General features: G+C 42.0%; 1 protein-coding gene across 2 annotated transcripts; it reads left to right on the plus strand.

The window, feature by feature from the left end:
- Positions 1 to 503: 503 nt before the first annotated feature.
- Positions 504 to 13917, plus strand: jade1 (jade family PHD finger 1). Of its 2 annotated transcripts, XM_086152170.1 has the most exons (12): positions 537 to 625; positions 1696 to 1786; positions 2345 to 2424; positions 3577 to 3644; positions 6133 to 6290; positions 6903 to 7087; positions 7434 to 7645; positions 8707 to 8874; positions 9242 to 9358; positions 11047 to 11616; positions 12277 to 12394; positions 12575 to 13917. In XM_086152170.1, the coding sequence occupies exons 3-12, from the start codon at positions 2376 to 2378 to the stop codon at positions 13510 to 13512; spliced, it is 2583 nt and encodes an 860-aa protein (XP_086008296.1). In that variant the 5' UTR covers positions 537 to 625; positions 1696 to 1786; positions 2345 to 2375; the 3' UTR covers positions 13513 to 13917. The 2 variants fall into 2 exon arrangements, with proteins under 2 accessions (XP_086008288.1, XP_086008296.1); XM_086152162.1 differs by lacking the exon at positions 1696 to 1786 and having other exon boundaries at positions 504 to 625.
- Positions 13918 to 14460: the final 543 nt, after the last annotated feature.

The following is a 14460-nucleotide window of genomic DNA, read 5'->3' on the forward strand; positions in this document are numbered from 1 at the left end:
AACCAACAAACAAACCAGGAAAATATTACCAAACGTAACGTTTTATACGTGTCAATATTTCTTTTAGGCGCAGATCTTGATACTTGTCTCTATTTCTTGGGTCAAAATGCTCTTGAGAGGCATCTGGACGTCAGCTAAAACTTCTTTTATTCATCCTTATTTTGTTTTCTGAACTAAACTACATGAGACCCTCCCCAGTGGAAGTGGCGGTCTGTCCCTTTAAGTGATAACGGTGCGTTCACTTGCCAAAAAAGGGTGGGGGCTGTAACCGAACGGGACAATTGCGTCACGTGTACTTTAGCAAGAATTATAGTAGGGGAAAATATATGTTGTTGTCTCGGATCGACTGCCAGTCAACGACGACTTCAATCTGATCATAAATGAGCCATGATGCATGATTTCCAGAATTCTTTCTCGGGCCGCACCGTTCTGTGCAACCGACACGGCGGGGGTTGCTGCCCTCTAGCGGCGCACAGGTGCAGCTGCATCCCGAGTTGGGTTGCCTCCTCCCGGCCGCCGCCGCTTCGTGTTTGTGTATGTGGAATGCGGGTCAAGCGGAACTCACAGCACAAACTGCGCCTCATATCAAACTCTAACACCGGCTTGCATCGTCCTGGCGTCCTCTGTATGTACTGTCCAATTTATTTGAAACTATATAGTTCATTTAGTCTTGAGAAAAAACGCCAGAATGTTCTTAACGGGCTATTTGTACGAGTTTATATTTCCAGTATGGTCGCACTAGCAGTCCGCTAGGAAAACGCGACGTCGTCATTTAAAATGGCGCCAAAGATTAACCCCAGCCAGTGGCTCGCCGATACATCCACACTGTGCACTGCTGGTTAGCATTCCAGATTATCAAACATTCTGGAATAATTCGATGGGGTTCATGCGGTGCCCTTGTGTTAATTTCACTGAGCTAGCTTGATTAGAATGCTGACCCGAAAGCTTTGACAGATAACTGACTGAGACTGGGACGACCACCTAAGCTAATGTTATGTTAGTAGCATGTGCTAACGCAAGATGCCAACTACCGTTGGGCGCTGCTAACAAGTTAGCCGATCTTGCTAACTACCAACGTCATCTAAAATAAATGTGCAGACCGATGATATCACGATTGTAAAAAAATACACAGACCTAGCGCATTTCCATAGGATTTTATCTGAATTTGTTCGTGCGATTTTGTGAAACGGCTTTGCAAGTAACTTGGCGCGGAGAGCGTGTAGAAAACTGTCAAAACAAAATTTCCACTGGAGTGGGTGGGCCCGCATGTTGTATAACGGGGCACTCGGAGATTAGCGATCTGGCTAGAGTTAGCAAGGTACATTTTGCTGCCGATTCTACGCAATTTGTTGTTTTTAACACTGTGTGATTAGAGTGCCTAGCCAATTAGAACGATCACAACGTGTCCCGCTTGTCAGAATGTTGTCCCGGCAACGATGGCAGCAGCAAATGTTTTGGCGTTAATGTGCTAGCGCACGTTAGCCGCTAGTTAGCAGATACTTTTCTGTCGGTGGAGGACGGGCCGTCACTCAAACCGTTGCTACCCTGCTGTTAGCCTAGTCGGCTAAGTTAGGTTAGTTGTGCTCCTCCCTCCCCACACACATATACTGAGATATTTCCGTGTGTCTAGAGTGTCGGGTTCTTCGTTGTATTTTTTTTAATTTATTTTTTTGTTTATTTTGTGCACGTCGACAGCTGTGCCCGCTGCACTGCAACGTGTTGTTTCCCTGTTCTTGTTGCATGTGGCTTGCAACGGCTTGTTTTCATCGCTGGAACTGTGACAGCGGTGTGTACTCGTCTCTACAGGCGTAGTGTAACTGTCAGTGCTGCAAGGTTACCGATGCACATGGAGAAGTTGATCCAATCTTTTCGTTGTTTCTTTTTCTGCTGTAGCATAACTAGAAGGGCATAGTTTAAGTTCAGTTTAGCGAGTCAAGTCAGCATCACGTTTAAAACATGGCTATGAGACCCATGTTTGGCTTGGACCACGTTTATCCCAATGGACATTTCTGCGTCCTCATATCTTAATACTTGGATTCAGGGCATGAGCTAAGTCCTGTCAGTATACATTTAGCACCCTCTAACTGTGATATCGATACACGATTGGCAATATTGATCACTTATGTCATAATCCTACGTTTATTTACAGTGGTAAATAATGGGAATCTCATTTAAAATTAGCTCAATCTAAAAATGCAATCCTAAATAATATCACTGATATCACAGAATATCTGTGCATGTGTCCATTTATGACACAGACTTCTTATCAAATTCAAAGTTTCTTATTTATCATTGCTACAGCTCTCTCGTTCTCTAACTTGTTTCTTTCTGTTTTTTCTTTAAGGATTCCTGCGCCGGAGCCCCACGGACCTACGATGAAGAGAAGCAGGCACCCCAGTAGCAGTGATGACTCTGACAATGGAAGTAAGTAAAACATTTTCTCTGCTGACTCATTCATGCCAGACCCAAATATAGAGCGGAAAGAGGTCAGTTGCAATCCTGCTACTTTTCCCAATCTGACAAGTGATCATGCAAAGAAGTAAGACACTATGTGGCCAGACCAGCTGAACTTTTTTCCTGAGGCTACCCCAAAAGGCAAATACATAGACAAGTAATGTTTGTGGTTTGATTCGTGTGCATTTTTGTGTGTGTGTGTGTGTGTGGGGGGGTTTGGCAGCAAGTAGTAAATAGTTTGTTGTAATTTGCCTTTCACTACAGTATTTAGAATAATTGCAGTTTATTTAGGGATCCATCAGTTGTCGGTAGCCCTTCTTCTCTAATTGTGACTCCTTCCTAAAATCTAATAGTTATGATAGCCATGTGTTTTCATGAGATCAGATAGTCATGAACAACCCTAGAATACTTTTGGTGGATGGCAGATGGACTGTCTGCACTGACTGTTTGCCTGCCAGTTCACTCTCTCTGTATTTGCACTTCTAATTAGCAATTAGCTGAATTGCAAAGTTAGCATTTCTACTGCATCTTTCATTCACTTCCCTTCTATTATTATTTTTTCTGTAATAATTTTTTGTGCCCTTACTAACCACTTTGTTCTCTTCTATGTTACAAACACCCTGTCATACAATCTGGCACTCACTGCACAGCAAAGTAAGAATTTCATTGTACAGGGAAACATTTTTCCTATCAGTGCATATGACAATAAACACTTCGAATCCTTTTCACTAACTCTATTAGCTTGCTAACATCAAATGAATCATGTGCCGCCAATGATACTAGCAATGAGAATAGGGAAAATTGTATGCTTAATGTCACAAATATTTTTAATTGAATTTGTAAATTTAGATTTATGATATGCTGAAATACTTCAAAACTTTAGCTTTACAAAAACCTTTCATTGGATTAGAATTTCACCATACTAAATACTAAGTATTTGCAAACATTTCTCCCCCCAATCTTTCTGTTGTCTGCAAACCAGTATGAGGCCTTTCTTGTTTTAATGAACAGGATTGTATTTCATTCTGGGCGAAGCCATCCTGACTGTGGTTTTATGATAAATGTCTGCGTAGTTGCAAAGCGAAACAGAAAAGCTTGTAACTTAATGCTCCTGATTTCCAGGTAATTCCACCTGCTGGTCCCAGCATTCATCGCAGCCCAGGAGAGGCACTGGGCAGAAACCCTCGGAGGTATGTATAAGACTAAGCTTGTTTGAAAGTCCTGAAAACACACAAACATGACACTTAAGAGACTGGAAGCAAAAGGCACAGACATGAACCAAGTTAACCTGGAAAAAGTTCCATATACCCTCTGCTTTTATACATTATTTATCTCTTTATATTCTTAAATGATTTTACCCTTTTTCAGTCGTAATGGCTATATTAACTATATAGCTATATTAGCAGTCAATATTAGCATCAGAACGTACATAAGGTCTCGAGGAAGACCAAAGAGAAGATTTATGGACGTAGTGAGAGAGGATATGAAGGTAGTTGGTGTGAGAGAGGAAGATACAGAGAATAGGGTTAGATGGAGAAAGTTGACTCGCTGTAGCGACCCCTGACGGGAAAAGCCGAAAGAAGAAGAAGATGAAAGAAAATGACAGCTTGGAAAGATGATGTATACAATTGTGTATTTTTTTTAAAACACATAAATATGATTATTTTGACCAATGGTCCTACTGCAGTATAATGTGCAATACTAGAATTTCAAGTTTAACTATGTTTGTTTGGTATTCAATCTTTTGTGAAAGTGGTCATCAAGATGCAGTTGTTGGATGTTGTGAGGCTGATAAAATTAATTTTACAAATAACTGCTTGCTGTGCTTTTTGAGACATGATGCATTAAAGTCAATATAATTCTCACAAAGACATTGGGCAGATTGTCTTTAAAATTGAGTTAACCCCTGAGTCTTTTACATGACACGTGTTTGAGCGGGTCCTGGACAATTTGTGCTCCAATCTTTCTTCACACTCTATGAACTTGGTCCCTGCAGGCCCCTGTACACGCCCTCCTGCCAACAGCCAGTCAAATCAAAGCAAAACAGTCATTCTGGACAGAGCTGAGCCCTGATTGGCTGGCTGCTGTTTAGCTTGCCCAGGACAGACTGAAGAGGGGTGGCCTTTTTTCCCCCTCCCAACCTGTGCAAACACTGATAATCCGTGTGTTTACTGCACAAAAAGACATTTTAGGTCGGAAATGATTCTAAATCATTTTGAAATGAGGTAATAATATTGCTCCCAGATGATACATTTAGCACTGTATAGGAACAAACACTCACATGCCTGTTATTTTCTGCATCTTTGAGACCTGGGGAAATAATTACTCCTGAAATAATACATATAGGATGACAAATAATCTTTATTGATAAAACAATCAAAATATGATCAGTTTAATGTTCTTATAAGATCATTTCAACCCAATATCTCACAGATAATTAAAATTCCTGCTAAAGAAAAATACAGGCAATTGAATAATACTCAGGATGATTGAAGTTGTTTCTTTTACCAGCCTCTACCAAAAACCTCTCCTTAAGAGGCAGAAAAGCAAAGCTACATCTCCTTTTTATTTGTTTTGATCATAATATAAACACCAAAATCCAGGGCTGCTGTGAGAGCATTAATGTTTTCCTTTCTTTCAGTGTTTATTCTCTGTCTCGCAGTTAAATTGCCATTGATTTCTCCACTGATTCAGTCCAGATTTTTTTCCCCTCTGATAAGCAGATATGGCACAGCGCAATGCTGAGCTGCAATGACTTGGTAGATTAAGATTTCAGCCTTTCAATTTAATCCCCAGCAGTCTGACTTGTATTTAAAGAGACAAGACGTAATCCCCTGAGCCCAGCTCACTGAACATATCTTAATCTTTCTGTGATGCAAAGTTCAATATTACTAGGACATGTTCTACACACCCACTAGGTAATATATTGTTGAAAATAACTGACAGTCCTTGATGATTAAGATAATCTTTTTTAAGTCCAGTCGTAGTAAAGTCTATGAATGTCCTTTTAATTATATAGTGTTTAGTGCTCCACCTGTCTTCTTCACAAATGGGGATTCCCCATTGTCTTTTTTCTTTTCAATTATTATTTATCTATTTATTTTTTCCAATTACTCACTTGTACAGATTTGAACTGCTGGGGAAATGCAGAGGATGTGAACTCTATAACCGCTGTATTTCCCTGGTAATTGGTAAATATTTGCACACAAGATATCTGGGAAGGTCATCCAGATCATGGTTAAATCTTCTTCTCATGGCAACTCGACTTGGTTTTATTCCCTTGAAAACGTTTCACCTGTTATCCGAGAGGCTTCTTCAACTTTTTTCAGAACTGAAAAGCCCCTTGGATTAGCGGTGAAACGTCTTAAAGGGAAGGAAATCAAGATTTTGACAAGAATTTGCACACAAAGATTTTTTTAAACTCCTGTGAGGGAGGAGGGACATGTAGATTAAGGGTCTCAATCTCAGGTTGTTTCAGGGTCTTGATTAATTGTAATTATCTGTAAGTGGAGCCACTGAAGTAATTTAAGAAATTTACGGAAAAAAAAAAAATGCTGATAAAACCCAGAAACCTGCTCTGTCTTTATTAAGTGCAGCCTATTTTGACTTCTGACCCACTTTTACAGCAGATGATTTGTCATTTGTTTATTGATTGAATTTTTATTTCTGTCACTGCAGGTTTTCAGGACAGACCTGATCACAGCCATGAAGGTCCACGACTCACACCAGCTGAACCCCGAGGACTACTACATCCTGGCCGACCCCTGGAGGCAGGAGTGGGAGAAGGGGGTCCAGGTCCCTGTCAGCCCCCAATCTATCCCCCAGCCTGTCGCCAGGTACGAGGGGTCATAATAAAAACAATATCCTTATTTCATGTGCTTAATAAATTCTCTGAAAATTTTGTAAAAATGCTGCCTGGCAGAAACGTCCCTGGAAATCTACAAAAAATTACTCAAATAATTAAAAATGAATCAGGAAATTTCTTAGGAAGTTTTCAAAAATTACTGGGAAAAAAATAAACCCACACTTCAGTAAAAAAAGAACCTTCCTAAAATCTTTTACAAACCTTTTGAAAATCAGTAATAGATTGAAAGTCAAAAGACCTAAAAACACCTTTTTATTTGCCCCAAAATTTGCTGTAAACATTTTCAAATGCAGAAATGTAATGTAAAAAGACCTATGAAGCATTAAGGAATTACCAAAAGAAGAAAAGGAACTATAAATGTAAACCAGCAATAAATATGAAGAAACTATAGCAAAAGCAACAAGAAATCTCCTTAAATGGGTAAATAAATTTCCTGGAAATTAGCAATTCAATAAATTACTTTTAGAAAGTTATTTTGTGTTTGTAGGTGTTAGTAAGCCCTCTGAGGGGGGTGAGAGCTTGAGTCTGGAGAGAGATGTGGTCTGTGTGTGCCGCAGTCTTTGACCTGGTGTGTGTTGTGCAGAGAGATGGCCGAAAAAGGGAAGGAGGTGATGTTTGTCAGGCCAAAGAAGCTAATCCGGACGTCGGGCGCCGAGGCGCTGGGGTATGTTGACATCCGGACGCTGGCGGAGGGCATGTGCCGCTACGACCTGAACGAGGAGGATGTTATTTGGCTGCATATCATCAATGCAGAGTTTGCAGAGATGGGTGAGGCCCTGTGTGTGTTGTCATGTGAACCAAGTCAATCTTTAATTCATGTTCAAAGCTTTTTAATTTCAAGCTTGCTTATCTATATTTGTTAAATGGTCACCTGCAGTTGTCTCTGATCATTCTGTGCTCTAGTGAATTCCTATGCCAAATTACAATGTAAATGATGCTTTTTATGGAATAAAATGCGGATTCCATTTTGATGCCATTTTGTCCAGGATTTTTAATAGAAAATGTGTGGAATAAGAAAATAAATTATAAACTTGCATCAAATGTATGCAAATATTTAATATCAAAGATTATTAAAGGTTTTAATTATTTTTCATTGCCCTCTGTCTGTTTACAGCCATGCCACTGCTGGATGAGATCACCATGGAGCGGGTAATTGAGGAGTTTGAGCGCCGCTGCCATGACAATATGACACATGCCATGGAGACAGAGGAGGGGCTGGGCATCGAGTATGACGAGGACGTGGTATGCGACGTGTGCCAGTCGCCCGACGGCGAGGACAATAACGAGATGGTGTTCTGCGACAAGTGCAACATCTGTGTTCACCAGGTCAGAGTTCAAGGGTCAGGCACTGGTATCTGAACGCACCACAGGATCAAGTTCCCTCCAACATCTCACATTGGCTCAATGAGCCACTGTTAGTAAGAGCGTGACATATCATCATAATAACAGGACTCTTTACTTGATGTATGTCGGTCCTCTTTGTTTCTAAGGCATTATGCGACCTTGACCAGAAGGGCTGTGAATCCCCGGTTTCATCAATATTATATTAAGTAGTTCTCATAGATTATTCTGTGAGGATTTGATTTGACTGCCGTCCGGTCCGAATCTATGATATTTACATTCAGTCACAAAACTTGCTGCATTTGCTGGCCACATTGAAACAGTGAATTTGGATTCATTCATTCAAATTTACATTTAAAGCATTGAAATGGTAAAACTGACTACTTTTTGCATTTTTCAATTGGGCTGTAACCAATGACAACAAGTCATCGACTACTGTAACAACTTGTCAACTAGTCTGATTCTTATGTTAGTGACAGTTAGTAACAACGTTAACTAAAACAACTAGAACATTTCAGAATTGCAATAGGCATAAAATAAACATTTTATGGCCATGTACAAAATGCTTCCAAATTTTGGACCATTTGTTTTCTGTGAGCTTTGCTCCAGCCACGTTCATTCTTCTGCTTCCCCCTCTGTTCCCAGTCGCAAGTGGACATTTTATCAAACATTTTGGAAATATGAGGCGTCTCACTCAAGAAAAAACAATTAACCCCAGCCCTGGGCCTGACATTAGATAATTTAGCTCATTAAAGGGAAATCACCTGGGAAATTTAGTCAGGTTTAATTACTTCCACAGAGAATAAATCTTAAAACACTTAGATCTAAATATGCGCCTTAGACCTCACCATTTATATTTAATAGCAAATATAAATTATAAATATAAATAATAAATATAAATAATAAATATTATTTGCTTGCTTTGACGTGAAGCTCCTGATGAGTCTGCAGCTCATCTGGGGGAAAGAAGAGGCAAAGGTGAAATTGAGTCACCTGGCATTTGAGCTGGCTGTTTATCTGACGCTAGCCATGGCTTGTCTCTACAGGCGTGCTACGGCATCCAGAAGGTACCGAAGGGCAGCTGGCTGTGTCGGATCTGTGCCCTGGGCATCCTGCCAAAGTGCCAGCTGTGCCCAAAGAAGGGCGGAGCCATGAAACCCACCCGGAGTGGAACCAAGTGGGTCCACGTCAGCTGTGCCTTGTGGATTCCAGAGGTAAAACTTGACGTTTGTTTGTTTGTTTACTTGTTTTGTCTCAAACTCAAAAATTTTAATTTCCATCACCCATTTCACCAAATTTTTTTTTTCTTTTATAATCCAGTTTCTGAACAAATTTCCAATCACATTTGGACTTGCTGGCAATGATATATCTGTCTGTCTGTCTGTCTGTCTGTCTGTCTGTCTGTCTGTCTGTCTGTCTGTCTGTCTGTCTGTCTGTCTGTCTGTGTGTGTGTGTGTGTGTGTGTGTGTGTGTGTGTGTGTGTGTAAGTGGAAAAGCCAGCGGGCATGTTACACAAATCAGCTGCACACTCGCACTGCCTCATATCTACTCACACCTTCTGCTCTGGTGTGCCTCCTGCAGGTGAGCATCGGGAATCCGGAGAAGATGGAGCCCATCACAAACGTGTCGCACATCCCCAGCAACCGCTGGGCACTGATCTGCTGTTTGTGCAAAGAGAAGACGGGAGCATGTATTCAGGTAGAGCCTTGGAGATAATCCGTTTGTATCGATTTAAAAAGAAAAAAAAAAAGAAGAGGAAAGTCTCATATTCGTGGGGAGGGAAAGTGGTGTCTGTTAAAAAAACATTTTTCTTCCAAGAATTAAAAAAAAAATCAAAACAAAACCATCAACAAAAACAGTTCTGTTCCTCGTAGTGGGGACGTTAAAGGATTTAAGTATTTAAGTGACAGCAGAGATGGAAGACAGTCAATCATAGTTGGTGTGTGACACAGAGGTTACAACCTGTGTTATTTCATTGTAAATACTGAGACAGTGAATAAATGAAATAGTCTGACAGCTGACCTTGGGTTCGCGAGGATGTGTGTGTGTGTGTGTGTGTGTGTGTGTGTGTGTGTGTGTGTGTGTGTGTGTGTGTGTGTGTGTGTGTGTGTGTGTGTGTGTGTGTGTGTGTGTGTGTGTGTGTGTGTGTGTGTGTGTGTGTGTGTGTGTGTGTGATTGAGTGTCTGTGAGTGAGAGTGTGTGTGTGTGTTGCCACTGCATGTTTGATTTCAGTGAAAGCCTGGTGATTGTCTTGAATGCTGAGCTACATGTGACCCAATTTTACCAACATGGATTTTTGTTTCATTGTACTGGTGTTACCAGATGATTTACAAGAGGGCAAAAAGGACATTTCAAGAAAGATTAAAAATAGGCTCTGACAAAGAAAATTAGAAAAAAATAATGGATATTTTGCTCCCAGTGAATTAATCATGTCTGGGCAGATGCAGGGATGGGGAGGAGGAGGAGGGGAAAATGGTTCTTCCCTCCTCCTTCGTGTCCCAGGTGTTATTGAAACGCCTTAATGAGTCACCATCCTGTGGGCAGTCATGCTCCTTCTTTCATAAACACACACACCGGTGTTTCTGTTGGCTCCAATCTAAATCATCCCTCCTGCAGAATTAATAAAAAAAAAAAAAAATCTTGTTTGAGAAAATTGCAGAACCCAGCGGATAAAGAAAATGTCTTCAATCCCCATTTTTGGCTGCTAGAAACACACATATAGTCTGTAATACTGAGGTGTTTGAGAGAAATCAACAAAAAAAAACTGCTTAAAATAATCCCACACAATAAAAGCATAAAAGAGCTTAAAAATAAACAAGAAATCCTGGAGAAAGATTTGTATAGACTTCATGTGAGTCTGTCAGCTGTGGCTGGGATTTTCTGTTTATACCAATTGGCTGCGAGATATCTTTTTTAAGAAGTTAAGAATATTTAAAAAAGCTCCTCTGCTGCTTCTGGAGGGTTTAATACCCTTATTTTCTCAGAAGTCTTAAAATGTGGACAGAGACTCATCTGGGAAAATAAAGTGGAGAAGGGAGCTCATCCTCAGACCCTAAAGGAGCAGCTCTACCAAATATTTACATTGATATCAGTCAGTAAAAATCCACAGAAATGTCTTGTCCCTGAACCCCGAACAGTTTAGCATCCACAGGCTTCCTTTTCATCAGTTTTTTGTAAAATCTTCACATCATATTGTTCCAGTTGATGAAGAACAGGGATCACATGGTGCTCAGTGACTGATTCTTTGGTTATAAGAAATCGGGCTTTTTCTCCCCAAAATATTTTACCTTGTGAATGTCAATGCCCCCTGCCTTGAAAGCAGCATGTTTCTGATTATTTCAGCCCTGTTGTCTAAAACTGTTTAATCCTGTGTGTGTGTACACCAGTGTTCTGCCAAAAACTGCCGGACTGCCTTCCACGTGACATGCGGCCTCCAGGCCAGCCTAGAGATGAACACCATCCTCACTGATGATGATGAGGTGAAGTTCAAGTCCTACTGCCCCAAGCACTCGGGGCTGGAGGGGGCCGAGTCCAGGGACCGGGACTCTGGGGGTGAGGAGGACAAGGAGGCGGTACGAGACAAGAAGGGCAGGCGGAGAGGAAGAGTGAAAGAGGGGGAGGAGGAGGAGGACAGCGAAGCTGCCAGCAGTGAGCAGCTGGAGCTTAGTAGCCGGCAGCAAGACAAGCGGGTCAACCTACGCAAGCTGAAGCTTCAGGAAATGGAGGAGGAGTTTTACCAGTTCGTGGACTCAGAGGAGGTGGCGGCACACCTAAAGCTGCCGCCCGAAATGGTGGACTTCCTTTACCAGTACTGGAAACTCAAACGCAAAGCCAACTTTAACCAGCCACTGCTCACACCCAAGAAGGACGAGGAGGAGAGTCTGGCTCGCCGCGAGCACGAAGTGCTGCTGCGGCGCTTGCAGCTTTTCACCCATCTCCGCCAGGACCTGGAGAGGGTGGGTTTGCCTCTACTGCTGCGCAAGATGGCAAGCAGCAGTGCCATCAGTTATTTTACCAATCTCAGAAACCATAACGATTAGAGAACTATATTAAAATTTCCTTGTGATTTAATTGAAAAAAACATTAATTTTTGTTTGGCTAGAAACTACCCTTAACATGAACTATTTGCCTTATAATAATAATGAATAAGAGTAATGATTGTTTTTTTTTTTTTTTTATGGCGACGAATGAGGTTGGAATTGTCCAAAATGAAAAGATCAGAATATAAAAAGTAAACTACTTGAAAATATTTTTCTGTAGAAATCCAAGAAATTAATATACTTTAGATTTCAGAAGATACCTTTGAAATTAGTTAGACCTTAGAATTACCTTTCACATTTAAAGACTGGAAGATGTGAAAATGAAATTGAAAACTGGAATGTGAAAACTAATTTAAGAAATTACATGTAATTTGTGTTTTGAAAATTAACAAGAACAACAGCTCATAATGAAAAGTGACTCAGCATTATAATGTGAAATACATTTCTACATAAGATAAAAGCAAATGTGAAATAGTGTTTTAAGAACTGATAAAAGGAAGGTTTGTAACTGAGAAGGAACGTGTTTAATGGAACATCCTCCCCCCCATTGACAAGCCCCTCTACCTCCTCTGACAGGTGCGTAACCTGACATACATGGTGACCCGGCGGGAGAAGATGAAGAGGTCCCTCTGGCGGGTCCAGGAGCAGATTTTCCAGCACCAGGTTCGCCTGCTGGACCACGAGCTGCTCACTGGTAAGTCCCTCTCAACAGATCCTCTAAAATATTTGGTCTTAATTGTCATTCAAGTTATGTTAAAAACTGGTAAATGCCCCTGCAGGGATACTTGACGTGGCATGGGAACGAAGGAGCCCAGTCCTTCATGGATATTCAGTGGAACCTCTGATGTTTTGATTTTGCTTTGTTTTTTTCCAGGCGACCCATCGTCTAAGGACCTGGAGCGGCTCTTCTCCTTGGACTGGTTCTCTTCCCAGAGCTCGCAGTCCCGCCCACCCTGGAGCCATTCCGGGCTCAAGACCAAGCGGGCCTCTTTGAAACTGGAAAAGAGGAGAAGCGGTGACAGGAAAGGTGTGTCTGATTCGCTGCACGCTCACAGGAAGGACAATCTTACCAGGCCGCCTGACGCCAAGGAGGCCAGGGGCTCGCGGGTCAGAGAACTCGGGCTCGCTCAGACCCCAAACCACGAGGAGGCTCAGAAACAGGAGGTCGTTCAGGAAGCTGTCCGGCTACACAAATCCGAGAGCAGGAAAGGGGTGAGGAGGGACGACCATGAGGCACTTAGCCGGCGGAGGCGAGACGGCGACCATGAGGAGCGGAGGAGGAAGAGGAGGAGTGAGGCAGAGAGGAGCCGCTTCGGATCCAAGCATCTGGAGAAAACCGTGTCCATCCGGCTGGTCGACATCAGAACCTCCGACTCGGATGTCCCAGATGAAGGACCGACCCGAAGAAGCCCCTCCTCCCCAGATGGCGCCGCCGCCAACAATAAACTGGGTGACAGATCCAACGGGTTCCTGAGGAGGCCCAATGGATCAGCGAGTGCTGCCCACCTCAAAGGCTGGGGGAAGTTCAGGATCCCCAAGAGGAGCGAGAAGCCACCGTCAACGTCGCTTTCAAAGGAACAGGAAGTGCCGGAACCCCGCAAACTCCTGCTGCAGCCACTGACCAACACGCAAGAGCCAACGCAGCCACGTACCAGGCTGCGCAATGGCACAGAAAACGACGAGTCAAAGGTGGGCGATGGTGAGGTGGAGGCCTGTCTGAAAAGATGCCACTCCCACCAGCTGAGGGGCGACGCCACCCTCAGCCGCCGCTACGGCTCTGACATCATACGGCGGGGGGTGCTGGCGTCCTGACGGCGCCGCAGGTGACGCTGCAGGATGCCAGGATGAATATTTTTATTTTTCTGGATGAATCATTAAATGCCTAGATTGAAAAAAAAACAAGAAAAACAACAAAAAGAGAGCTGATATTTATTTTTTATTTGTATCATATGTAAAACTGGGAAATATTTTCTTTATTTTGAGCTAGTTTTTATTTTCCTTTATTTTTTTTTCCTCCTGAGTAGAACATGTCGAGTTGCCACTTAAAACACTTGCTGATATTTTACAAGCGGAGAAATTTGTGATCGTCGCTCGGGACCATAAGCTTGCAATGTCTTTTTCTTTTTTATAGTATTAAACTCGGCCATGAATCAGTTGCACATATTCGTAAACAAACGAGGAAAAAAAATAAATGCTGAATTTTGATGCTTAAAAAAAGGGACTTTTTTTTTTCCTTTTCTCTTTTTTTAAATGAAGCTTCGTCAAAACCTGGGGGAAACAAAATGGAAACTAAGGCGCAGGAAGCAGAGGTGTCCGCAGGGTGGCGTCGGACCGGGTCACGGGTCAGGGGTGGTGGGGTTCTTTCATCAGCACTTAAGTGTAATTGAACTGCATCATGTGCCTCCTTTTATTTGAAGCGTTTGCACTACGAGAGATGGCACACGGTGTGAGGTCTGACCAGAGATATTTTTACACTGAAATAGAAAAACAGAAAAAAAATGTTAAACTCCAAGCGTTTTGTACCCTCGGCCGCTGCTGTACTACTGTTATGCAAAATGAATCTTTCTTTTGTCTTTTTTTTTTTTTTTTTTTAATTGTCTGAAGGGGGAATAAAATCTCTGGAGGACTGAAGGGTGTGATGGTTGGTTTTTGACGGGACTGGAATTGAAATCTAGACAGTTTCATACTTTAGGACTGAGACAAAACAAAAGTCAAATGTAAGAGGAAAAGTGGCAGGCCATTTTCTTGATAGTCTATAGT

The sequence above is a fragment of the Fistularia commersonii genome, chromosome 1 (genome assembly GCF_037954325.1).
Source record: "Fistularia commersonii isolate RoL2024-O1a breed Wild chromosome 1, RoL_Fcom_v1.0, whole genome shotgun sequence".
NCBI classification, from domain to species: Eukaryota; Metazoa; Chordata; class Actinopteri; order Syngnathiformes; family Fistulariidae; genus Fistularia; species Fistularia commersonii.

Excerpts from the sequence above, each read along its gene's own strand:
- jade1 (XM_086152162.1), top strand. The coding sequence starts at position 2,376 with ATGAAGAGAAGCAGGCACCCCAGTAGCAGTGATGACTCTGACAATGGA. Across the intron at positions 7,088-7,433 it reads TGCAGAGTTTGCAGAGATGG|CCATGCCACTGCTGGATGAG; the intron begins GTGAGGCCCTGT and ends GTCTGTTTACAG. Across the intron at positions 11,617-12,276 it reads TCCGCCAGGACCTGGAGAGG|GTGCGTAACCTGACATACAT; the intron begins GTGGGTTTGCCT and ends CTCCTCTGACAG.